At 36.3% G+C, this 27,792-nt stretch overlaps 1 protein-coding gene across 5 annotated transcripts in view; it reads right to left on the bottom strand.

Annotated features, from left to right (window-relative positions):
* The window catches only part of kcnab2a (potassium voltage-gated channel subfamily A regulatory beta subunit 2a), a 91,678-nt gene that overhangs the window by 6,602 nt on the left and 57,284 nt on the right, over positions 1 to 27,792 (bottom strand). For 4 of the 5 annotated variants that reach the window (XM_079857049.1, XM_079857050.1, XM_079857051.1 and 1 more), the window contains 10 exons: positions 14,726 to 14,769; positions 14,384 to 14,421; positions 13,393 to 13,472; positions 6,526 to 6,570; positions 5,430 to 5,474; positions 4,457 to 4,500; positions 4,276 to 4,362; positions 3,288 to 3,373; positions 1,721 to 1,841; positions 1,534 to 1,628 (listed from right to left, as the gene is read on the bottom strand). In XM_079857049.1, coding sequence (XP_079713175.1) covers positions 1,534 to 1,628; positions 1,721 to 1,841; positions 3,288 to 3,373; positions 4,276 to 4,362; positions 4,457 to 4,500; positions 5,430 to 5,474; positions 6,526 to 6,570; positions 13,393 to 13,472; positions 14,384 to 14,421; positions 14,726 to 14,769 — 685 coding nt within the window. Of the gene's footprint in view, positions 1 to 1,533; positions 1,629 to 1,720; positions 1,842 to 3,287; positions 3,374 to 4,275; positions 4,363 to 4,456; positions 4,501 to 5,429; positions 5,475 to 6,525; positions 6,571 to 13,392; positions 13,473 to 14,383; positions 14,422 to 14,725; positions 14,770 to 25,298; positions 26,167 to 27,792 lie in introns of those variants that run through there. The other variant, XM_079857048.1, reaches the window with a different exon arrangement.

The raw sequence follows: 27,792 nt of genomic DNA, 5'->3' as shown, positions 1-27,792 counted from the left end.
ACGAGCAGAGATGAACTCGCTCGGAGAACTTTAGGGGGTAAAGAGATCTTATACACACACACAAACATAACATGACTTTTGTTTTGACAAATGACAGGTTTTTTTTTTTTTGCAGTAAAATGTAGTATAACACATTTCTATAAATTTAAAGCCAACATGAAATATTTGCAACTCATTGAATTTGGTAATGTGGGATATTTCCAAGTGTAATCAGTGATTTAATATAAATGTTAAACATATGAATGAATATTTATAATTGAAATGAACAGCATTTCCAAAAGGTATTCCTATTTTTGTTGTATCTTTATGGAATTGGTGTGCATTAAATTACTGTGATAAATGGCAATGTTTTAGAAAGGCTAAATACCTACAATAACAGCATAAAACAGACCAGTGTTGTCATTGTTAACTAAAACTATTAAAAAAAGTGTTTTTGCTAATTGAAATAAAGCTGAAATAAAATAAAATGTAAATATTAGTTTAAGTTGAATTACTGCAATAAAAAAAAAACTGAAATAAAAATAAATTAAAACTAAAAATAAATATTAAAGAAAGTAATAAAAATGACAAAGGCACAACAAAATAACTAAAACAAAAATTACAATGAAAACAAAAAAAAATGTACAAATAAAAGCTAATTCAAAATAAAATAAAAATGTACAGATCATACAGCATAAATACTAAAATAGTATATAAATAATGCTAAAATGCAGAAATATACTAAATAGCTACTTGGCTATTGGTCATGTTATTGATGTTATTGAAGTTATTGATGATAAACAAATTATGAAGTTGAGTAAATGTCTGAAACATATATTTTGACTTCATGTTGACTTTAAAGTACAAACTAATTAGAGGATAATTTGTACCGAATAGCAAAAAGCGAATGTTTGTGCGTGTGCTAGACCAGGATAAATAATCCAGGCTCAGGTCCATTATTAGTAAATATTAATTAACAGTGGAAAAGGACCAGTGTGGTCTAGTGATCTAAACACTCATGGGTCTCCGAATCAAACGGACCCATCACTGTTCAGACCACCAGCACGGTTCTGTTATAGTCAAGTGTCAATCCACACGTACGTTACACAGAGGTAACAAGAAATCAGGAATGTTTAACAGTGTGACACAAGACTACAGGAGGAAGATGATGGGTCACAAAAACACCAATGAGCCAAAACATGCGACTACGCCAACACACAGCTCGGGAAACGGGTGATTTTAAAGTGCACTTGTGTGTGTGGTTTAGTGTGCTTGAAAGAGATGGATACACAGATAAAAACAAGTGCCAATCCTCCTCAGAGTTACCATAGAAACTCATTCACATAAAGAAATAAATGTTGAAGATCAGGCGTGTGGATTCATGCCATCAACAACAAACACATCTACAGGAAAACACCCAACTATAGAACCTGGAACACACGGAACACATCCACATTAGAACACCAAACACAAAGGAATCACATATGAGGTCACTAATGTTTCCAGAGGACCAGGAAGAGGAGGACACAGAGAGACTCATGGGATATGTAGTACCTTCAGTGAGGCACGAGAGTATGCTGGCACCCCGCTGTCGTATTTCCCTGAGATTATCCCACAGGCCAGCGGAGACCATGTCATCGCACCCACACCTGAGAAGACAGGTCGAAACCAATTGAAACGGTACGTTTGTTGTCGTCTGTACGCTGTTTCTCTGGGATTGACAGACGGCGGCATCACTGACCGATCTTATGGAAGAGTTCAGGAAGCTGCACCTCCACTTTCTCCCTCTGGAACATGTGGTATTCGGACTGTTCGCAGATGGGTGGAATCTGGTTAAACTGTCGGGCCACAGAATACGCTTCCTACAAAACATGAGTCAAATGATGAGGTTAGTGTTCGGAAAGCATGAATGCAGTGCAGATAAACTCAATTTTAAAAGGGTAATATAACAGAAGAGAATATTTTTCTCGTTCTTTTGTGTCGAGTGAGTGACAAAACTCAAATCTGCCTCCCCAGTCCACCCGGACCATTTATTGAAACTAAACTATAAAACATAAATTGTAAGTTTTTAGTCTAAAATGAATGTAATGGGGGAGAAAACCCCTTAAGGAGATAATACAAAGACAACATATAGATATGATGCATTTATAGTCTGAGTCATAAACAAATTACTCTTAAAGGAGAACTCCGGTCAATTTTAACATTGAGCTCATTTTTTTGTACATTTGGAGTGCTGTCAGTACAGAGAACAACTACAAAAATCGGTGTTGCCTACATCGTGTTATCCTCTTTTTAAAATTTGCACCCTGTTGACTTCAATGGGGCAAGTTTTAAACCTGCTTTTAGCCTCTTAACATCCTTGATGTGTCATTACAAGTGCCCAGGTCATATGAGTGATTCCTTCGGAGTGAACGCGGGTCAATCTAACTGCAGTAGATGTGCAAGATATGAATAAAAATGATATTTATTTAGCCAGCGCTCATACCTGTATTTACATCCTGTTTTCGGTCAAAGTCCACAGTAATTGATTGTCGAGTTCACGCGCATTGGTTTAGTACCTATGATCATGCGCGTGAACTCGACAATCGATTACTATGGACTTTGACCGACATGAATGATTTATTAATTCATTAACAAAATCACTAGAATCAAAAATAGAAGAGCCATATTAATGCCATTGATGTGTAAAATACAGTAGCAAATAACATTTTTAAAGTGACACCTCACTCACATCTCTTGGTCTACTTTCACAGTGGCACTTCATAACTTTATTCTCTCCATTTTTCTTTACTTCTAATAACTATTAGCATCCTCTTTTGTGGAAATGTTTTTATACTACATAAATAACTATTTAGACATTTTTTTAGAAATAATAAAATGTCAAAAAACAGCAAAATTACAAAAACTTAAAATTTAAAATGAAATTTAAAAACAAATTTTAAAGTAACACAAACTATAGTATATAAAATAACTGGTTAATGGTTAGGACCAATTATGAAGTGAAGGGACAGAAAACCAGTGAGCATAACTTAGACAGTAACTTGCGTTGACTGACGAGGCGTCACTGAACATGAACAACAGAGCGTTCAGCGGTTTGTCTGACTCAGTGTGGTGCTGTTTTAGGTCTCCGATCCACCCTGTATGTAAGTTTAGACTACCTCACTGACAGAACCTATTTAAACAGAAGCATCTTTAGATTGATCAAGCGTTTAAAGAGCTCCTGAAAGACTCTTCGGGAACAAAAGCAGTCAGTGGTGATGCTGATTACAGGGGTGTGTGCATCTAAAAGTTAGGAGACTGTGACTCACCATGATTTCCATCGGACTCCAGCGTGACGTGCCCCAGTACATCGCCATTCCCTGATTGATCACGTGCGTCATCGCCCGCACCGTTTCTGCCAATCAGACGGCAGATTTTCAGAGATTTACCGCACAATACATCATGTCACGCTGCCATTAGAACGCGTCACTTTAGATGAACGTGTGAAATGTTAACAAGAAAAAGAAAAGAAGCTCGATTAATGCAAGGTTGCGGAGTTAAAATGATAAATCGCTTCTGGATTGAGCCTGGAGAATTTAATCAATATATGTGAGGCAAAATAAACAACACGTGCTTCAGGTCAATATGAATCTCGGCTCAAAGAAACAAAGCTTCAAATGAGGGCTGGGTACCTAATAACCCACGCCAGCGACGGTCAAATATCAGTCTTATGAGCTAGACAGTCATTTACTGCTCTCGCTTGACTAAATGAGATCTGTCTAAAAGCGAGAGAAAGAAACTGACTACTGAATGTCGAGCTCTTTAATGACAAGAATAGCAGATGTCTGCAGACCCCCGAGCTGTTTGTGTTTCAACCATTGAACTGTGTGAACTTTCTAAAGGGCAACTAGGCTAATAAAAGAAGATCAAATAACATCTTTGTCTTGGTTTTTAAAAGAGCAGCCACCCCTTCACCTAAAAACATTGGTTGAGATTTAATTTAGTTTGGCGACTTACAAAAGGACAACAGGGCAAATCGAAAAGATCGCCTCGCTTGCATTTGAAAAGCGAGCACCACAAAGTAGCATCTAATTTTGTATAAACTTGCTTATACAATTAAAAATAAAGGTTACAAAAGGGTTTTTTCGCACAGAAGAAACCAAAAGATCCTTTCATTGAACAGTTCTTAACCTTTATTTTTAATAGTGTAATCTCCTCTCCTCAAAAAGACACATGATTTGAGGAATCAATTATATCTGGAACACAAACAGAACGGATGAGTTACAGTAGAACAAATGAATTGAGATTGAGACGTACCTTCCATGGGTGTGTTGGGGTCTGGTCTGTTTGCAAACACTACATCCACATATTCTAACTGCAATCTCTCCAATGATGCCTTTAAACCTACAGAAGAGTAAACTCAAATCAGTCCAGCACACAATTAAACCAGTTCTGACAACTACTGCTGTATAATGCATACGATTTGTGGTCTACTCACCTTCTATAATGTGTTTTCTTGACAGTCCTCTCTCTGTCTCTGCTCTAGAAAACAGCAGGATATGTAATGTTATGCAATTATCATTGATGCCATCTTTAGTAAATTATATTAAAAAGACATTACTTGGTTTGATATTAGAACTGAGGCCATGATATTTTAATCAATGCAAAATATAACACAAAGAGTTAAGAATTGTTTACCGAAACTAATAGAGGTACATTACCCATTCAATCATAATTCAAAAGTATTATTTGTATCATACTAGAGCTGCATGACTGATCATTAAAAGATCATGATCTCGATTAAAAACCCAACAATTTCATTCCTAAATAACAATGATTCGCCTGTGTCTATTAAACCTTTGACGAAATCACAGCAGAACATTCAGTTCGTTACCCCAGAGAAAGCGGTAATCATGTATAGGAAACAGCTTCACAAACGGTCACACAGTATCATCATTTCTGTAACAAATATTCAAATTATCACAGAAGTACTGGGATAAAAGTTTATAGTTCAGATATAAACACTGATGTCTATGGAAGCGATCATAATAGAGCAAATGACCTTCTGAAAGTAACTTGCCGCTTCACTAGGTGAAGCTCCGGCACTAGGTGGCAACAAGTTACTGATAAAAAACACGATTTGTCATTGAATCATTCAGCCAAGAGATTTGTTCAAAAATGCTGATTCATCCAGTAATGAAACAAGTGAAGTCTTTACTGAATCAATCATTCAAACTGATTTTCTTTAAAAAAAAATTCAAATTAATTTAACATTTTTAAATAGACTGCAGCAATTAACATTTTGTCAGAACCTCTGGTAAATTACATGTTATTTTGTTTAGTTGTTTGTTCAGAATCATGGGAGAATTGTGATCTCTGTTTGAAATAAATAAAAAATCTTGATTCTCAATTTAACCAGAATCATGCAGCTCTATATCATATCATTTATAATAAATAATAAATATACATACTTTCCACCCCAAAATATTTTGGTTGTAATGACTAAACTGGAGCGTCTGCAAAAAAGAAAAGGACAATTATTTTAAATTAGGTCACATTATTTGAAAGGCTTTTAGGAAGCAACTAAGAAGTTGCAAATAATTACAACTGAGTAACAGCTTGCGGTAACAATTTTAATTTCAAAGGAATGCATTTACACACACACACACACACACACACACGCACACACACGCACACACTTACATGGCTGTCTAAATAAGGACATGCAACAGACATCCACTGGTTTTATGTAAAGCTGCATGTATATATGAAATGGATACATATATACATACATACATACATACATACATACATACATACACACACACACACACATATATATATATATATATATATATATATATATATATATATATATATATATATATATATATATATATATATATATATATATTTAGGTCTATCAGATTTATCTCACTTCCACTCACAAACTATCACTAAGAAAGCCCACACACACACACACACACACACACACACACACACACACACACACACACACACACACACACACACACACACACACACACACACACACACACACACACACACACACACACACACACACACACACACACACACACACACACACACACACACACACACACACACACACACACACATGCTATGTGAGGGGTTATGTGCCCTGATATTGATGCACACTGACTAGCAGGATGACTAAGCATCACACACACACACACACACAGATTCTTTCCAGCAGAGAGCTCAGTTACGCTTCATCTCATTATGCAGAAACAGTGAGAGCCCACCCTGCTTTAAATTAAAACATCTTAACAAGGGTTTCTATTAACCATGAACGTCCTTTAGCTTGCGTTACATTATACAAATATATATCAGGACATCAACTGCACAACAAACACACATACACGACCGCTCTATAATTCAATATCTAGATGGGCTTTAATAATTTAGACTTGTGCCTGTCTTGGGTTGCGGTGGCACAATCTCTGAGGCACTGGGCCGAGCTATCAGCACAAGATAAGAGACGGCCGAAGGAAATGAAAAGCTGTATGCGGTTAATGAACATACCTCCATCCTTTCTTCTTTATGATGTTGCCAAGCACCATCTCCGCCCTGCAACAGAAAACCAGATGGTTATCGGACTAATCCGTCATCTTATTGACATCTACAGCCAACAAAACAGGCCACTGAAGGGACATTTCAAAGTGCTGTAAATCACCTCTTCTAAGACAGCAATATAATACAATTCATGTAAATTAAAAACCACACTTCAATGCCAAAAGACTCTACTTTTCCAATACTGAGAAAAAGCCAATACTTTTCATGAAAACATACCAGGTATTTTCATATTCAGGGTGGTTCCTTGCCATAAACAAGCAATAAAAACTAGGGCTTGGTATTGACACAAACTTCACGATTCAATTCGATTTGATTCAAATCACAAGCTTGCGAGTAGGTTTAATTCTGATCTCGATTCAATTCAATATTAATCCATTTTGATATCAGGTACAGCACATGGAAATCTTTCAAAGAAAAAAAAAAATCTCTTTCAACTAATGCTCCTCTCTAGAGTTTATTTTTCTAGCTATCGATCTATAGATCCCTGATGCAAACAGCTGTATATTAAATACCCAATATGTTTCATCTGGCTTTGATTGTCATGCATTAAGTTGCATTCAGTGTGGACAGGCAAATTGTTGAAAACGACGCTCCTGGTTAGAACACACTGTGAACCTCAGACAGCACACTCATGGATTATTCATGGACTGTCTGATCCTTATCCAAAAAAAAAAAAAAAATGACAAGAGTTTTCTTAAAACAGCAAGTGTGGCTGGCTTTACACAATTTTCTGAAAGTCTGGGTGCTCAGTGACTTTTGGTTGCTTTGTTACGCATGCATTGGTTAAATCTGAGGCTAAGCAAGGCTAGCATCTCCAGTTACAGTTGGAGAGAGTGCAGACATTTAAAGCGATAAGGCATGTAGACGAGTAATTAACAAACACCTGGGTGCTAAAAGCATCTTTAACTCCCTGAGAAGTGTGCCTACTTTATATTTGCAGACAGGGAGGAGTGTCAGTAACTCCCTGGAGACCAAAAGGTTCTCTGGCAGCCATTAGTGGTGCTGAAGGTGCTAATGGGCCCAATGAGGATCGGGTTGTGAATTTCCCGGTGAGTGAGATCTCTCCCAGACCAAACACTAGTCAATGAACCGGTGCTCTGTAATTCAGTCAACGCTCCAAGACGCCACAAATCCCAGTGTTTTAATAATCTCTCTTAAAAATCCTTCTGGAATCTTGTTTTTCCTTTCAAATGTTTGATGTAATGGGAAGACAGAGAATATTAAAGGAATCTTTTTAATATAGTGAAACTGAATGAAAACAACAACAAAAAAACAAATGTTACAATATCCATTCCCTAACTACTAACCCTTGAACAATAAAGTTGGGGGAAAATGTTTTCATTAATTGAAATAAATTTGAAGTAAAATAACAAAATAAATATTAAATGAAAAACTTAAGACAATTTAAACCAAAATTATAAATGTTAACTTGGCAACTAATCGAAATAAAATAAGTTGAAGTACTAAAATCACTAAAACTGAAATCGATGTAAATTAAAATTATATAGAAATGTTTAAAAAAGAAAATGATTAAAAGCACACAAAGAAATTACTAAAACAAACTCAAATTAAAGTGAAATATATACAAATAAAATCTAATTCAAATTATTAATAAATACTATAACAGTATTTAAAAAAACAAAACAATAAAATAACACTGTCATCAGGTGAACCAACATCTCCATTTATTCTCTTATGAACAAACAGCTCTAAACGCAAATATAAAATATGAATGTTTTTCACTGCACACGAGGAATGGTCATTATCATAAAATAAACCCAAGCACAACCAATATAAAGCAAACCTGCTCACTGTAAATAATCCATCTTATAATGTTTATGAATGGCTGTGTGCATATAAATAAAGAAATTAAGCAATATTATAAACAATATTTGATCACAGAAAAGCTGTGACTGACCATTCAGAATCAAGCATTCCAGAGTTGTGAAGTAAATCGATCAAAAAGATGGATGAACATTGATTCAGCGTTTCAAACTGACCCAGGCTTCACATGAAAACAGAAAGCTGTTGAATAGCAAGCTGTGCTGCTTTGATTTAGTGGTCATTAGCTGAAAAGAGCGGGTCATTAATCCACATGAATGTACGGCCCACCGCTACACCGCACTTTCTAAAAACAAGTCCCAACTTCAAAGGAGGTTCCTGAGACGGCAGAAAGAATATGAATGCTCGTATTCTTGTGTTAGCGTGTGGAACAGAGATGGACACAGATGCGTGAGGGGACGACTCAGCCTGTGTTTTTGTTTGCTTATGTGCGAGGGAGAGAAAGACAGAGAGAGAGGTGACAGAAGCTGATGTGTGCACATGCCAGGGCAGATACACACGTGTGTGCCAGCACATGTGTGTGTGTATTTGCAGGTGTAAGCATTCTGGTGAGATATATTTAAGCAGGGGTGTTTGTCCCGTTACGGCACGTGGGTTTAACACACTGCATTGACCGCAGCTGTATGGTAGACGCTGCCAGAGCCGCGTTTATTCCAAACGGATAAATAAAGCAGACTTTCCCACTCTCATGTCTTCCCACTCTTCTCACCCCATCAGTGATGCCCACGCCCAGCACTGAGCTAATGACAGCGAACTGCTATCCTCAGTTTATTTATGAAACATCATGTGTCAGGAAACTTTCCTTGTTTAGAGGTTTAGAGAAAATGTGTGTGTTCTAATATGGATTCACAGCACTGTAGGGAATAACAGCTGAAATTAACCCATTGATTTACACGCGCGTTACTGTCAGGATACAAATCTCTCAAACTGGAAATATGAGTTTCTCAGCAGCAGGGTCCACAATTAAGACAAAAATTACATCAGATGTTGACCTAGGATCCCCAACATTTAGGGAACATTCTTTGATGAAGCTGCCAAAACTAAAACTTTGAAAAACAATATTTAGGACAATGTATGTATGTGTGTATATATATATATATATCAGATGCAAAAGCCTCTAAGTGCCATCTGAAATTTTCTTCTAGATTGATCATTTTTATCAAGCTTGTATGTTTATGTTCAGTTATTTCACTTTAATGGCAATGAAAATGACCTATTAATTGTCATTTAAGTGAAATTACTGAACTTAAACATACAAGCTTGATAAAAATGATCATTTTAGAAGAAAATTTCAGATGGCACTTAGAGGATTTTGCATCTGAAGTCTTCATATATATAGTAGGCTACATGTAATAAAAATAATATTGTAATGTAATATTATTCTATTATATATATAATTAAAATATATTATATATGCGAGAGATAGTGTTTTAACTTTGTAAAATGGTCCTCTGGACCAACACATAAATGAAAAATAAATACATTTAAGTATTTTATAATCTTATTTTTGGGCCACTACATCTCTTTGTTATTTCCTCATTCTCTACTGACATTTCGACATATATGTTGCCCATAGTATCAGTTTAGGTCAGTTAATCGTATTCATTGTCAAAGCTGGATAATCCCTCAGATTATTGCGCTTCATCTTGCGCACAGCTGATAAATCTCGCTTGTTTGAAACATTAAGAGATGCTATCATTTCAAGATCCAACTAGAAGTAATACTCAAGTCTGAAAACTGTGATATTCGACATAAAAGTAAATGCACATGACAGTTTTCAGCCCTTCCCTGATCTGGAGGCTGTGTACTGAGTCTTTATGACAAGTTCAACACAAATTCCCACGCAAGACACAGACGAGGAACACCATTTCCAATGATGCTCTGGGTCAGCTGCCATTTGAATGTTCATTCACCTTTTGAAATGACTCCTAGTCTTAAAGAAAACTTGAAGAGAGTTCATGCTAAAAGAATCAAATGAACTTCACAAATGAAAACTGACGACTAGATTTGACATTTTCTAAAGAGCAGCACCACAATGCTACAGTGGCTGTGAAGAGTTGCTATGGCGTGAGCAAACGCTACCAATAAAAATCACACAAAGGTGGTCTGCAAAAAAAAAAAAAGTTATGTAACCTAGGGGTGTGCCGGTTTCAGAATTGGTGGTCGTCGGGGGGGGGGGCGTTGCGACGTTCGTCTTTTATAGGACAACTTAGTTTGAATAAACGAGCAGACACTGATTAGCTATTTGATCGCCTAAATTAAAAAAAAAATCATATTTGTGTAGTGTTCAATGTTGTCATCGATAGAGATATGCGGATGGGGTATTATTTCATCCGCAACCGCATCACAAAACTCATCATCCGCACCAACGTTTTTTGACCAAATTTCAAAGCCGCACCCGCCCGCCATCCGCTCATTGTTTTGCGGTCTATGGACGATGCAATGCTCTGCTGATGCGAGCCGCAAGAAAGCCTTTGTCTGTTCTAGAGAGGATGCAGCAAAGATATTTAATGCTAATGTATGAGGCATAGGCCTACGCTGAGTTTCATTCATTTACGATGAGATGCGCTCTAGTTCACAATGCAATGCAAGTGAACGCGGCGCACCGGCGTCTCCATGTCACGGTTATTATATTGTCATTTGCTTTTTATTTATTAAATAGATGCAATTGGTTGATGAAACATTTATTAAAATTAAGATACAATTTGTACAAAACGAAATTCGCTTTAAAGGGACACTCCACCCATTTGCATTAAGCTTTGCATTGTTAGAAACCCAGTCATACTATTGAATGGTCGTGCAACACTCTCTCATTTTCCCCTGAGACGGGAGAAATCCGTTATTTACCTTTTACACTTCCTCCTACAATGACGCAAAAATCGTCATTTTGCGTCATTGTAGGAGGAAGTGTAAGAGGGGGGATTTCTGTTGAGACTACAAGCACTAGTTCCTCATCTTTCCCAGGGGGCGGGACCCGCTCACGCTACAGACCTATTACAGATCAGTGGGTGGGACTTTACTCTCTGAAACTGAAAGCAATATCCTCCATCTTGAGTTAGGGCTCGAGTTAGGGCGGACTGGTGGCGCCGGTGATCTCACTATGCAACTCATAGACTGTAAGATGCAACTACGAACACAGAGATAGAGTCCGTCTGCGGCAAAGAATTTCAACGATGACAATTTCTCCTGGACGAAATCTCTGAATCAGACAAGGACACGGACGTTTGTGTTGAGAACTATCCTAGTTTCGCACCGCATATGTTCTGACTGAACATCCAGGTACCATGCAATAATTCACCTTTTCAAAAGAAATACAAACGAGGAGTAATGCACTAATGAGTTCGCTAACTAACTAGACATTTTGTGTGAATGTGAAATGAATTTCAAGCTCTGGTGGTAGCTAGCCTTGTAGACGGAAGAGTGATTTCTCTTATAGGCAGATATGCGCTTTCTGGATTAGTGGGAGTGGCTTGCGGAGCTGTGCAATGTGGTGCATTGTGGGAGTTGTTGTCTTTCATACAAATGCGTCCTGAAGTTATTTTTTGTCTTTCCTCGGTCACGAAGGCACCAAATTCAAAATTTATTTTACATTTCGACTACATATATGACCCATTTTAAAAAAAAAACAATGTTCAAATGGGTGGAATGCCCCTTTAAAGAAAGGCTTTTAACAATGCAATGCAAGTGAACGCGGCGCGCTGGTGCCTCAATGTCATGGTTATTATATTGTCTACTATATTTGCTTTTTATTATTTTATTATTAAATACATGCAATTGGTTGATGAAACATTTATTAAAATTAATATGCAATTTATACAAAACGAAATTCGCTTTAAAGAAAGGCTTTCTACAAAGAAAAACTTAATGAAGTGGTAAAAATCATGTCTGACGATTTACAAAACAAAACTTGCGTTGGTACTTGGCAAAGAATCAAATACAGTTGGAAAGACCATTAATGACACAGACTGTTAACAATTGTTTTTAATTAGTGTTTAAACATTCTCTATGATAAAATTTTTTGTAAAAAATATTTTAATAACACGGTTTTGGTGGTTATAGAGATCTAATGACGGTGTTCAACTATAACCGTCGGTCTCACGGTTATATACTAACGGTCACACCCCTAATGTAACCTTCTTCAAATACAATACAATGTTTATTTACAAAGCACAATTTAAAACCAACCGAAGTTGACCAAAGTGCTGTACAAAAAAAAAAAAAAAAAAGTTCTAAGAATAAAACACAAGCTGTAAAATAGGTGTACACATTATTATTACATTACTTAATGGGGATGTAATTATGCATGAATTCATGAATGCTATTTCATGCATTCTGACTTATTTACACTGTTAAAGAGTTGGATTCTCATGCTAAATGTGAGAAAAGTTTAAAAAAAACGAGTTGGATGTATGAGAGAGTATTTCTGTGCCAAATACACTCCTTCAGGGTTCGTATAAGTTTCTGAAATTTGTTTCCAAGTATGGTCTTGTATGACATCATAAAGGCAGAAATACCTTGTATGGGCACTTCTTGCTCAAGAAGAATTTGTCATTTTGTTTTTAAACCGTAAATCAATGTCACCAAAATAAGTGTGTTTTTGGTTTTTGGTTGTGACGGAAAGATAATCTTGTTCAGCTTCCCAATGAACCCAACGTAAGGGGAACAGTGGATGAAGTTTGTTTTTCAGGGGCAGCAACGGAGTTGTACAAGTGTGTTTGTTCATTCCACTGTTTTCGGGAAAACTGTCTTTTATAAATCTGATAAAACTAAAGACTCTTCGGAGATGAGTAGGATGCAATACTACTCTATAGGTACTCAAGATTAACATGAGATTGGCAGAAACTGTGTGTGTAATGTGCCTTTTAATAACTACACAATATAAACAAAAAGAACATATTTCAGCACATGGGAATACTACAGTCTACAAATAATAATTTGATGGGGTGAGCTGTGTGCTCATTTTGGCGCACTCACTTTCCAGCAGCGTAGACCTCTGCCGTGTCGAACAGATTGATCCCGTTCTCATACGCCAGAGTCATCAGCTGCTCTGCCATCTGCCAGGATTGAAGACAGAGGAATACAGTATTCAAGGTGTTGCAGTCTATTCAATTATTAAAAGCTGTATTCTGCATTGTGCCAGTCTATAAGTCATCTTTAATAGTACATTTACAGTATATGCTGGCAATAAAACACTACTGCATACTAAATAGGGCATAAGCAGAGAAAAATTACATCTATTATTTAATATTTAATATCAAAGCACTATAAAACATTTTGATACATCCACCGAATAGTTTTGTTAAAAAATGTTTTATTAACACGGCAATAAGTTCAGCTGAACTGTGGTTCATGTAATCACATTTGTTTCACACAGAATCTGAATCTGGGAATATACACCATGAAATTGTGCATTTAATAACTTTTTTATTTTATGACTTTGTGTTATTTAAGATATCTGAGGTTTGTTTTTCAGGCTTAAATAAAAAAAAGGGTAAATTTAGGATGTTTTCATACATTTTAAGGATCCACAGACATTGTGTTTAAGGGTTAATTTACACAAAAAAGGTTTAATCATTTCTGATTCTAAACCAGTATATTTTTCTTCCATATTTATTTTAAAACATTCAAATGTGTTGTGCTGCAGTCATGAGACTTTTTACACCAATGGTATCAAACATGTTTGAATGACCACAAGCGTAAATGAGATTTGAGAGCTGATTTTCACTCAATCTGTTCCTCACATACTTCAAATTATTTGGAATATAGCACATGACTCTTATGGACTACCTTGATACTGTTCAAGGTTTAACAATATAAAATGACATTGTGTTCCATGAAAGAAATACAAATAAAACAAATAAATATTGTTTACAGTTTGGAAATATATAAAGGTGAGCAGACGCTGACAGGATATTTTTGGGTGAAGTGTCCCTGTAAATGTTCTCACAAGAATATAAAAGTTCACCTCATCTGTGATCTGTCCTCCAAACGTCACCCATGTTCCTGTAAAGAGATCTAGAATCAGTCACTGCTTTTCACAAGATAAACCAGGTTTAAATGATTATCACTGATCCACCAATGACACTGAAGAGTAAAGCCTTAAGATGAAGCTACAGATAACATGGATAATCTTTAATTCCCAGATGAAGAGAACAGAAAAACCCTGGCTGGATGGTTGTCTACCAATAATAGCATCTGGTGGTAGTTTAAAAAAAAAAAAAATCTTGTGAAAAAGAAACTACAAAAGCTTTTGTAGGTTTCTTTATCTACTTTATAATAGGCCTTGATCAAGAACCCGTAAACTCACCTAATCCAAGACACGAGACTCTCAGGCCAGACTTCCCCAAGTTTCTGGAAAAAAGGAAATTAAGACGATGATTAATAGGTTTTACCCTGCTTTCCTTATCACTTTGTTCAATCTAGAAGTCAGCGTGAGATCATTGCTGTACTAAATGAGACTGTCAACTTTGGCTGTCTCAACCTAACTTAAAAAAAAAAAAAGCTCTGTTCCAAAACCGTGCGATCAAGACTGAAAAAAAAAAAGAAAAGAAAAAAACCTGGGAACAAAAAGTTGTTCCCAAAGTCAGACATTTGGTGCCTTATAAGATATCTTCTTTTGTACAGAATCTAAGGAAGCACTGCATGTTCGTTTCACAGAGAATGCACAGTGACAAGTCAAAAGATATTATATAATTATAAATCATATTTTAATTATAAATATAATGAAATAATTGAAATATAAAAATGTGAAATGAAATATTAAATAAATTCTATAAATTAATTATTTATAAATTAAAATAACAACCAAAAAAAGTTGCTAAAAATACGATACAATATTTTACCCAAAATTTGCTACATGTTTATTAGCTCAGAGTTTCACACCATTAGCTTAGCAACATTCTAAACTCAAACTCTATTGGAATCAATTGTGAGTCAAGCACGGTTGAGATGTGGCCCATGCAGGCTGTAGACAGCAAGGATTTAGAACAGAGCTACTGTCTTCATCAAACCAGAAGAGCACTGAGAAGGACTGAGGTTCCTCAATGGCCACAGCCTGAGCCCTGTGGATGCCACTGGAGCTGCCAGAGGTGCATATGGAGTTTGCTGATTGGTACATCATGGGAAAATGACACTTAGCAGTGCCTGAGGGCAGATTACTGAGCCCAGGGGTTTCTGGGAGTGAGGAAGAGTATGGAGCTATAATGAAGAGAACAGGCTCAGAGTCACAGAGCCACATGAGAGAGGTTTACCATCCTCTGGAAGAGAGTCCTGCAGTGCTCAGGTGCTGCAGATCTCACACTGCAGGAATTTGGACCCAGCTTTCTTTTGTTTACTTTTTATTTGTTGTTTTAGCTTTCCTAATTGTTGTTTTCCTCCCAAGAATACTTGTGCACCAAACAGAGCAGTATTGTGTAAAAAAGCCAAAAAGATGGTAAGAGGATTTTAAGATTTGTAAAGATTCACAGTAGAAAAACAAAACAAGAACACATAAAATGTGTCCCACGGACTTCTTCACAGACAGAAAAACAACAGAACTACTTGAACTTTTCTCCATGTTTGTGTGTGTGTGTGTGTGTGTGTGTGTGTGTGTGTGTGTGTGTGTGTGTGTGTGTATTAGGGCTAGGGGATATTTAGAATTTTTGAAAACATTCGAAATTCTCTTCAACAAATTCAAAATGCCCATTTCAATAATTCTGTTCAACAATTCTTTGGTGCCATTTCTTTCAAATGTTCAATGAAGTCTCCACATGGCTATTTAAAAAGCTTTGAAATATTTTTTACAAAAATACAAACAAGTAAATATTGCTATATAATGTTAATTTGATGCATATTAGTAAAAAAAATCATTCTTCAACAATATGAAAAATAGAGTTTTCTGTATTTTGATTGTTTACTGAAATGCATATATGAATATTTATTGAAAAATGTATTAAAATATATTGTGAATGTACTTGGCAACAAATGGCAGATTGAGAGATATAACCCAGCCCTAGTTTGTAGTGTCTGTACACACGCATGTACATGAATACAGAAGTGTGTAACTGGGATTATAGATGATATAACAAGCTGTCTGTGTGTGTAGGAGTGCAAGGCATGTATGTGCGTGTTTCTGTAAGAGTGTGTGGGGTTTTTGTGTGTGTCTGTGTGGGGGTGTCTATGCTGGATTAGAAACATGTAGGTGTCCGGTGGCAGAACTCAATGAAAGACAGACCGCAGAAGGAAACGCATTGCATTGGATCTGAAAAGTAACCTGCAGATCGGGACATTTCTTTTCATGAGATCCTATTCATAGAAGCATTTGCTGAGAACGTAATTACGGCTGGCAATTTCTCAAGGCACCTCAGCACAAAAAGCTCAAATAGAAATGTTTGGTAAATTTTTCCTGTAGATATGTAGGAATCTTGAAGTTAATAAGCAAATGGCATAATTCACTAGGGGGAAAAGAATGGGCATCTGCTTAAATCTAGTTTTGCAATTAACATGGAGCAAAAAAAAAGTAGAGCATGTGGTTAATCAACAATGGGCAGGTCAGTGTCAAAAAGTTCATAACTTTTTAATTAGAGCTTGCGGTGAGACAGATTGCTCTGTGCTGGGCAGAACATATGCAACATGGTTCAGTTAATTCAGCGCAAACACCTCTAGTGTATTATTCTGCCACTGACAAAATATCTTAAATATGAAAAGTGTCAATTCTGAACCATACAGTCATCAGACAGAATCGCAAAAACAATTATTCTTGTCTGCTGCCCCTAAACCCTGGTTGAGCTAAGATGCTCTGAGCAGTGTCTTTATAGCATCACAGAGCCACAGTGTTCACGTGTTTTAGGGAATTCAACCAAATAGCTGCATATTAATCTAGGACAGGAAAAAACAACAATAGCATTGCCTCTAAAGGGTCATGAAACACACACATAAACACACACAAAACATTTCCTAGACAATAAAATATATGCATGTGTTGTACATGACGGAAGACAATGTTAGATATATTTTTTTATTATTTATAAGTGAAAAACTACTGACTTTTTGAGGGGTTTGAAATCAATATCAAATCACAGGATGTACTGTCATAAAAAAAAAAACTGTCTTAAAAGTTGTTAAAAATGCAAAAGCAAATTTATTTGTGCATTGGATTACAGATATTTGTGCAATGTACAGTGAGCTAACAAAATGTGTGCATTTTGTTGCATGCAATTATACATTGCAGAGTGTGTGTGTGAACCTCTGATACATTGTTAACTCCTTTATAGGTAAAATAAAACTGACTGTAGTTTTCTCTTCTTCTCTGCACTCCACAGCTTTCCACATCTACTTTTTCAACATTTCAAATCAGTCATGAGGATTGATCTGTGCTGAAATAAAAAGTGGCATGAAACCTTACAAAGAAATATTTTTTGAGCGATAGTTTTTATTTGTAATAGCAAAGTGATACATAATAACAGTATTTATTTTTCATCAATGCACTTTCAATACTGACCCTAATGGAAATTACTCTGTTGCTATGGTTACCTTCTAAGGGCGAACTCGACTTCAGTCTGAGAGCATCTATTGTATGTCATTACAATACTTGTAAACCAACTTTTGTGGTTTGAAAACGCTGTTGAAACTGTCATTAAAAAGTGAAACTTATTTGAAGATGCACATTTTAAGACCCTCCAAACTCACTATAATTTGCACCCTGTTGAGGTGTTTCAGCACACACACACACACACACACACACACACACACACACACACACACACACACACACATATATAATTGTGTCTTTGCATGATAGCCATTCAATAAATGAGTGCACTGTTTGGTGTGATTGAGTTGTGCAAAACATGAAAACAGGCACTTGCCAAAGACTTCTTATCTCAACTCAATCAGCCAAAAATGAGCCTGAAGAGTGTATTATTCTCATTATACGCAGCAAACACCACCCAGTAGGAAACAAACAATATGCCACAGATAAATTCCAAGGCTGTTTATGATTCATTCATTGGTTGTGCCCTGATAATATGTACAGTGAATAAGATCTGAGATATGGGGATCAGGCGAGGGCTCCTTTTCGTGGCTTGATGTTCCCTGACTTCCCTAACATGATTAGTACAGATTAAACTGGAACTCCACTGCTGTCTACACCAATAAACGTACGACTGTGTAACTGTGTCAAGGCAGCTCAAATAATAAGCAGATCCAGTTAAAAGAGTGATGGACTGAAGGTACGAGTAAATCGAAAGACAATCTGGTGTTTTCAGGACCAGTAAACTCTTACTGTTTCCTTGTAGTCAGTGTTGTGTTGTGTTGAATATTTCACAGGCTGGATCTGAATACTGCATGATGGACAGTTGCCCAGTCACAACTGGACCCAGGTGCAGCGCTGGAGATTGGGTTTGCCAGGAGTCAGCAGAGATCAAGCCAGAGGTCAATAAATGTTACCTGTGTCTTTTAGTCAGGTTAACGATATGCAGAGAACACGGACGGTCAGGTTTGTTTACGAAGCAGAGGGAGTTCAACTTGTCAGAGTTCAGGTGACTTCGGTCTCTGTAGGATTGTGACTGCCGCCACCTGCTTCAGTCTGCTTCTGAACTCAAAAGATCAGGACATCGCACTCTAAAAGTAGAACATGATTTGTCAAAACAGTGTAAATGTTTTATTTTATTTACAAAGTTGTAAATAAAACAGATTATTGCAGTACATTTTTACAAGAAAATACTATTTCAGTCTTTCCACTTAATTTCACATTTAATTCAATGTGCTACTTTGCTGTTTCTTTGTCATTTAAAAATACTAGCAAAAATGTATTACTGAGTAAATATGGTTTCTGCACCAATTTTTTTTCCAGCACACATTTGTCAGGCATTAAAGAAATAAGTCACTAGGGCTGCTCGATTATGGAAAAAATCATAATCACGATTATTTTGGTCAGTATTGAAATCACGATTATGTAACACGATTATTTTACACGACTTTGGGAATGTGTTGCATTTATTAAAAAGACACCTTTCAACAATTATTTTAAAAAAAAATCTAAATTTTTACATTTATTGTACTTTTTGAACTATTAAAATAAATAATATAACAGATAATACTTCAATAAGTATTTTAATAATTCCCGCAGGTCTACCACTTATAATGCGGGAAATTCCCCCACAAACATTGATTCACTTCAGCAAGTAGATTGTATGGGTAGCCTAAATTAATCCACACATATTATAAAATCAAATCAATCATTTTAAAACGTTCTCCAAGACGCAATTTCACAAACCGCGTGAGTGTTCAGCGGATACTGCGTCTTCTCTCTCTCTGTCTCTCGAAATGGATTGGACAAGGCAAGTGTCGAAACTACACAAGACAAAATAAGAGTGTTCTTGCAAAACAGAACATGGCAAAATAATTGTTTTTATTCGATTGTACTATTTTGGTGATCGTTGGGAGCCAAAATCGAAATCGAAATCGAAATTCAATTAATTGCACAGCCCTATAAGTCACCCAAAAAATGTAAATTCTGTCATAATTTACTCACCCTCATGTCTTTTTAAATGGCAGATCCTTTCTAGATGGCAGAAATGCTATTGGTTCCAATTGTCATTGACATGAAATCCTTGGTGCAAAATGTATTGATGTGCCATGTTTAAAATAAAGACATTTGCATGGCTTCAAAAGACTTGAAATATAGTGCACAAGTCATATTGACAACTTTTTTTATGCCAAAGGGTGAATAAATGACAATGTTAATTTTTAGGTGAACTATTCCTTTAAGGCGAATGCATTTCACATGACCATATGGTAGCCAACTGGTCCTCAAAAGAAAATGAGAGCATTATTTGAAGTAGTGCACAAGCCTTGCTGTTACTGTATGAGTTATTAATGGCAAGGAGAAGGCTAAAAGGTCATGGAAGACAGAAGAAATTTGAAGGAATCTACATCTACAGTGGGGAATGTGGTGAATTATATGCACACCGTTCTTTCATCCGTGCACAATACTCTGATGGTTGCCTCATGCGGATTTGCTCTATGAAATTTGTGTTTATGTAAGAGCAATTCAGACTGTGAGCAAGCCTCCTACACCCTGATCTAAAAGCAGTAGCTCTACCTGAGAACGGCTTCAGCTCTAGTCCATCTCAAATCCCACATCTTTCCCTCTTCTCCACCAACACCACCCCTTTTTCCACAGCCTCCACACACACTTTGTGAATACGAGTACACGTTACCATTATCAGGATTATGAAGAGGCCCACACAGAATCTGCACTTGCACAATTACACAGAAAGCTCTGGAGATCTGCAGAACTGGAACGCCCATCATTCACAAACTTCCACACAATTCCTGCCTCTTCAGGATAAATAGGTTGGACAAACCCATGTATAAAAAAAGGCCTTTGTATTTTGCTGCCATGCCACTCACTTACGGCTCTCACTGATGTGATTCATTTATTTATGTATGTGTGTGTCGATAATGTACACTATTCAAAAGATTGGGGTCAGTAAGATTTTTTGTCTTGTTTTTGAGAGAAGTCTCTTATGTTCACAAAGGCTGCATTTAGTATTTTTATAGTATGTTTATATGTATCGCATATGATATTTAGTAGTATATAAAGTATATAGTATTTAATACTCAGATCTACTATCTGAAATGCGCTTTTAGAACAAAACATTGAAAAAAAGAACATAACGTTTAAGAGATGCATGCTTGTATTCAGTTTATTACGTTCAATTTAAAGAACAACACACTTTATGGAGGCCTCAAATAACACCCATAGAAGGTCATAAACGAAATATTGTCATTCAGTCTAACCGTGTAATTTTTAACAGTTAATCTCAGCAGTTTCTTACATGCTAAATGGCCAACACAGATAATTGGAAGCCTATACATGAAACTGTTTGCAGCCCATTTTACTTCTGTAAGTATTAGATTACTAATCTAATCTACTAATCTATTACTAACTAGTAGGCAACACTGCTGGAACCCACTGGCTGAAACTGACGTCAGCTAAAACCGAAATCATTTCAGCAATGATTTGATAAAAAATTATGAAAACAAACATTTTCTTTTAGAAATATGTGCACTTATGTGTTGTGTTCAATAACACCAGAAACGTGCATTTAAAAAGTTAATACAGACAATTTCTAATGTAAATGTGATCCATAATTGAATGAAAGGATATTTCCTCTCTTAGCACATTTTCAGATTTATTCATATTCTCTGAACAGGAGTATTCCTCAACAAAAAGTAAACAACTAAAGGGTTCAAACCTTTTCTAAGGCAAAAACATGTAGTCCACCACAACACAAATTAGCAGGGAGATGAATAAAAGCATTTCTTTCTGGTAGAGCCCTTCCGGGATTAATAAATCTATTCCTAGAACGCGAAGACATTCGGCTGCCAGTGAGAATCCACACGTTTTTAAAGCGCAAACATGCAGGCCTTAATTAAAAGCTATCAGCACTGCACAGAGAGGAGAACATACAGCCATCCATCCCTAGTTCAGAGGCATGAGAAGAAAAGTCTGTTATCAGAGTGAAGGATTACACACACACACTCCTCAAGCCTTAAATAGAAATGCACATGTGAGACGTTTATAGCATTTATAGTGGTATTGTGTGGCTTTGTAGAAGCAAAGGCTGCTGTTTGTTCCTCACAAACATTCATCAGGCATTATTTAATGTGGGAGTGAGTCTGAACTGAAGGTAGTATCAGTTATAGTGATACAGAAGTGCAATGAAATCTCTCAACACGCCTACTCTTTAACGCCTGAACACTTTAACACTTACTGCGCCATCTTATATATCTCAACACTTTTTCATCTCAGAACTTCCAATTATGCTTCGCACATGCTATTTAAGTGTGTCTGGTGCGTCATCTAATAAACACTTTAGACATTGAATGTTTCCAGGGAAACTATTACATTAAAAGTACATTTAAATTAACTTAGAAATTAAACAGAAGACTGAATTAATTTTTTGTTTGTATGACCTTCTATGGGATCATATCTATATTGATTAGTTAAAAAATTTGGGGACTGTAAGACTTTATTTAGTTTTTTTATTCAATGAATACTTTATTCAGCAAGGATGCATTCAATTGTGTTGAAATCAAGTTGTATTAAATCAAAAGTGACAGTATTTTTTTTTATAATGTTAAAAAAAATGCTTTGTAAACTTTCTATTCAAATAATCCTGAAAAAAAAATGTATCACGCTTCTTCGGCGAGCATCCATTGTAAAACACTCGCAATTACATTAATTTTGACAAGTGCACGAATATATTGAACTGCGAATATATTGAATATATTGAACATATACACGAATACATTGAACAGAAATACAATGTTATAGCGATCAGTGAGCCGAGAGCGCACAAACACGTTTTATTTGTGCATTGTGTTATTTGCAACACCTAGTGTAATAGGATCTCCTCCAATCATAAGCCCGTTTTACATAAATCATTAATCATATCCTGACCGGAGCCATTTAAACTGTCCACACAGCTAAACTGAAGCATCTCCACATAGAGTGAGGATAAGCTACTTCAATCTACGATATGGCATCATTCCCAATTCTACACCCACCGGTACAATGCTTTTATCTCACGGTGGAGAGAGACCAGAGTAATACTGAGCTGGACTGGGAAAGGTGCTGGTTAATTGAAAGCCCCCACCCCCCTCCTCCACTCTTCTCTCTTTACAATGGCCCTGTCTGCTTCGATTCATCTGGGCAGAATGAGATTGTGATTGAAACTGACTAAAGAAAATGACATTAGGTGAGACAAAGGTGCCGGTCTGCCAGAGTGAATCCCGGAAAACAGGACTGGAAGGACTTTTATCCCTTTGAGAGTACAGAGTTAAAAAGCTAATTATACTGAATTTATTTTCCCAGGAATGTGGCATGAGCATTCTTCACCTGTAGTTCTCGTAGCCAGTAGCTTGTTTTCTCTTCACAGCATGTTCATTATATCGCATTAAAAGTGGCCGGTGATGTAACTTCCGGTGGTAAAGTTTCAGATTCTTGAACCCTGAGTGCAATGGCCCACTTCTGCTACCAACAGCTCGAGGGACTTAATATGGCACATCATTGAAACTCAACATGACAAGAGAGCAGTGTGTCCCGGGCTGTTTCTTCCTCTGGGTATTTGGGCACAGTTCTCAAACACAGACAAACAAACACTCAAAGAAACTCTAAGAAACTGCTCACAGTCTTTCATCGCATTTACATGTACTCACAAAGAACACATTGACAGTGGCGTCCGGCAGGGCTCGATTCGGACGCCCCTAGCTTCATTAGAGAAGATCAGCTCAAAGCGATGCACAGACACACATCCTCTGGCAGAAGATCAGATGCTGACCTTGCAGTCAATATGGGGGGCTTCTAAGAGCCGGAAGGATCTTTGACTATTGGCATCGGGGGGAAATCACTCTACAATCTCAATCTCAAGACAACAGAAGGCGCTGGAATCAAATACTGCTTGCCTTGGAGAATTTAAAACAATAGAAAGAATGTTACCTCTCACTTAAAGGCATATGTCACCCAAAAAATATTTTTTTCTTATATTTACTTGCTCTTGAATCATTCTAAACCAATCAATAAACCAATTCATTGAATCAATTCTAAAGATAGAATAATAACTATAAGAGGACTATCAATGAATGACAACTTGAATTTCATTGTTAAAAAAAAAAAAAAGTTCAGAACCCCTACAATACAGCGCACAAGTCCTATGTACTACTTCTATAAGATTATTATTCTATTTATGGTGATGTGGCCATTATTGTTGAACAGAAAGAGCTGTGCAAAGAGCTTTCTTTCTTTATGTTTTAATGTGTTCTATAGAAAATCTGTGACAACACTGTAAATGAGGATCTCTTTAAAATGGGAAGACAAGGCTTCAAGACAAGTGACAGTGCATGAAGTAACTCAGAATGAATGCATAAATGAATAAATGATCTTAATAAGGTCTAGCTAACTCTCTCGCTCTACAGGAGCGAGTATTAAACCTGACATAAATTGGAGCCTCTGACAACAAAATCGCTTTGCAATCCTGATTTCAAATAGGAGGGAAAGATCACATGCTTCCATTAAGAGCTGTTATCAGGATTTTTTTTTTGTGTGTGTGTGCAAACGAACATGACAGCTGAAAGCAATCTGGCAGTTTTTGTAGCAGTCATTATGTAAATGAACAAATACTTGCAGGTTTGTTGCTAATGAATGTAGAAAATGTTTAATTTCAATTTGCTTTGCATTTTAATGAAACACAGAAGAATTGGAACTCTTGGAAATAAAGGAAATACAAAACCAGCATCAAATTATATAATGAAATGATATAATACTATTATATATCATGAACACCTAAGAGAATGATTATAAAACACATGTGTCAGCAGTTGTGCAGTCAATCTATGAGGACAAAAAGCTCTGGGGATTTCATGGAAAAGCGGATAGCAGCAATGCAGGGACATGAATCTATTTTGCCAGAGGCTCAATTGGGTTAAAATGACTGAGAAAAACAGTAGCCATTATCCTCCAACAGTTAATGCTGCATTTGCAGAATGATTTGAAGAGTAATAGTCAAATTGATGGGGCTGATTTCATTATATGCAATCAAAGCACTTTGTTAATATATATATATATACAGGCACCAGCATATGCCAATTATAACGCTATTAAACCTGATAGGACCATTTAGCATTCAATGATGACAAAATTATGTTTAATGTTATGTTAACTCCAATGTGTACAAATTATATTTTTACATAAAAACGATTTAATTGTATCATTACACAAAATTATATTGACCAAAATGTATCATTTAACATTTTCTGCAAATTTCATTATTGGATATTATCCAACAAGACTCACAGTCACAACACAAACTCTTTCATTATATTAGTTTTCCTACCTATATTTCATGCCAGTTCTCATGCTCTGGTCGCTTGAAGAGGGCACGCTTTGGACGGACAGCTGCCCTAGGCTTCTGGCCACCATGGCCACGGCTTTGAACTTGCTTCGGGTACCAGTGCTCGGACTGTTAGCATTTTGTCGATTGAGCCTGTCATCCGTGCTGCGGCTCATGGACCGGTGGTCCGTGCAAACAAATGACACTTGCATCCCGTCTCAGAGGATGCACGGTTATCAGAGAGAAAATTTCAATGTAAGAGTGGAGTCTCCAAAAAACAAAGAGAAGTCAGCCCGATCCAGATCTTAAAAGTTTCTCAGTCCTACTGGTTTGTGCAATGTGTTTGACTCAGAAACCTCACTAAGAGGCGAATAACATGAGGGCTGATCAAACTGAAGCCTGACTTGCTCAACTAGACTTGCAAAGACCTGATGAAGCCGTCTTCAGCGATGCCGCGAATCCTTTTTCATTGCTTCCCCGACCGGCACAAAAACTTCACAGCTCGATTATCAAACGGGCTTCTGCTCAAGACCACCTGCACGGCTTCCATGTCACATATAGTCTCACGTAAGAGGCTTTAACAGAATACAATGTCCACAGTCCTAGTCTTTAATTCCTTCAATGTTTTTTCTTTGAATTCAAATCCTTGTTTCAGCCCTGATCAAAGACAGCGCGTATCCAAACACACTAGCTGGTTTCTTTGTAATCTCCGCTCAGTGCTTCAGATCACTTGGCAGTGGTAGCACACACACACACAAAAAAAATGGCCAAACAGACTTCAAACATAAAGCAACAAATTGATGCATCAATGGATACGATGTCTTCTCATGCCTCCCCCTGTGAGCACTGTATCTGTCAGCTACTGAGATACCTAACATGCATCTGCGCTCCTCCTCCTCAGTGGAGATTAAACTTACAAGTGCATTCAGAGCACAAGACACAAAGAGGCAGAGCGTGAGTGAACGAGTACGAGAGGGTGGGAGGAGCAAACGGGGAGCTGAAAGAGAGAGTACAGAAACCTGTACACTGATCATTTTTGTTCATATTTATACTTAGGGCTGCACGATATTGAAGAAAAATGCGATATGCGATAACTCGTTAAATAATGCGATATTCGATAAGCGATACGATAATGCTTAAAGTGTGTAAAATAAACTTCAATTATCTTTAAAATTATATAACTTACAAGTTTCACGTTCTTTTTGTGACAAGAAAACATCCCTACAACTTCTGAAAGTGAACATCAGTGTTTTACTGAAACATAAGAAGTGTTATTTTAACATCAGTGTAAACCTCGGGGTTCAGGGTTTCAGGTTATCCTACATTAGGGTTATTTAACAACAGAAACTGAATAATCAAATGTAAAAATAAAACACTGCTTAGTTTTCACTGCATGAATTAAATATATACTGATTCTTATTAAAGCTACAAAAGTTATTCAGCCAAGAGCAGCGAGTGATTTTCTCTTTGTCTTTTGTTCATGACCCCAGTTATTGCAAGCTGTTGCGATATGCATATCATTTCGATATATTGTGCAGCCCTATTTATACTAATATTTGATGTACTTTCAACATTTTTTTAATTTATATTTCTTATTTTTGCACTATTTTAATTGCACGTGGCTAAGCTGCAAATGCTTGGCAACAGATGTTTTACTTTCGAAGTAAAAATCCCATTCATTTTTCTTCACACGTTTACCGATAACGTACACTACATTAAGAATCTCTTCTGCTCAACAACGCTGCATTTATTTAATCAAAAATACAGTAAAAACAGAAATATATATACTTTATAATAATACTTTTTTTCTTTGATGAATAGAAAGAACATTTATGAAATATATATATATATTTTTTTTTTTGTAACAATTTTTTTTTCACTTTCAATAGAAAAATAAAAAAAATCCTTAATGATCCCAAACTTTCGAAGGCTAGTGTATACAGCTTTCAAGAATCCGATGATGTTAAGCGATGACATATGCTTTGGTAAAATCAAGTCAAAGTGATTTCAACAACAACGTTTAATTTCAGCACTTTCAGTGAAGAATTACAATTCCTGAAGAGAGATCACTCAATCAGAGAAGTCTATGAAATTGAAATAAATTTAAATAGCAAAAGAGCTCAGAAGTGAGCAGCCATTGCCATAAAGCAATGTAAATTATGTAATCAAGTCACTGTGTATATTTTACAAAAAAACTTCTAATATAAAATAAACTTCCAATATAAGGTATTTTATACTTCTGAATTACTTTATAGTCAGTTGTATCATACTGTACTGTTGATTTTTTAATCATTATATAAATGTCCAACGCTTCATAGGATGAGTAGTTTATTGCTTCATAATAAAATGTTAAATATACAGTATTGTACCTTTGTTTTGTTTTTTGCAGAGTTTCAAATACCAGCAAATTGTGAATCATACTGGAGATAGATGGTTTAGCTCAAGGCTTAATAATGTATTTTGAAAAAATGTATAGCAAAAATACTAAAGAAGCTAC

The sequence above is a fragment of the Squalius cephalus genome, assembly GCF_949319135.1.
Source record: "Squalius cephalus genome assembly, chromosome: 22".
In the NCBI taxonomy this organism is placed as follows: domain Eukaryota; kingdom Metazoa; phylum Chordata; class Actinopteri; order Cypriniformes; family Leuciscidae; genus Squalius; species Squalius cephalus.
The sequence above is the reverse complement of the archived record's forward strand: the minus strand, read 5'-3'. Positions and strand labels throughout refer to the sequence as shown.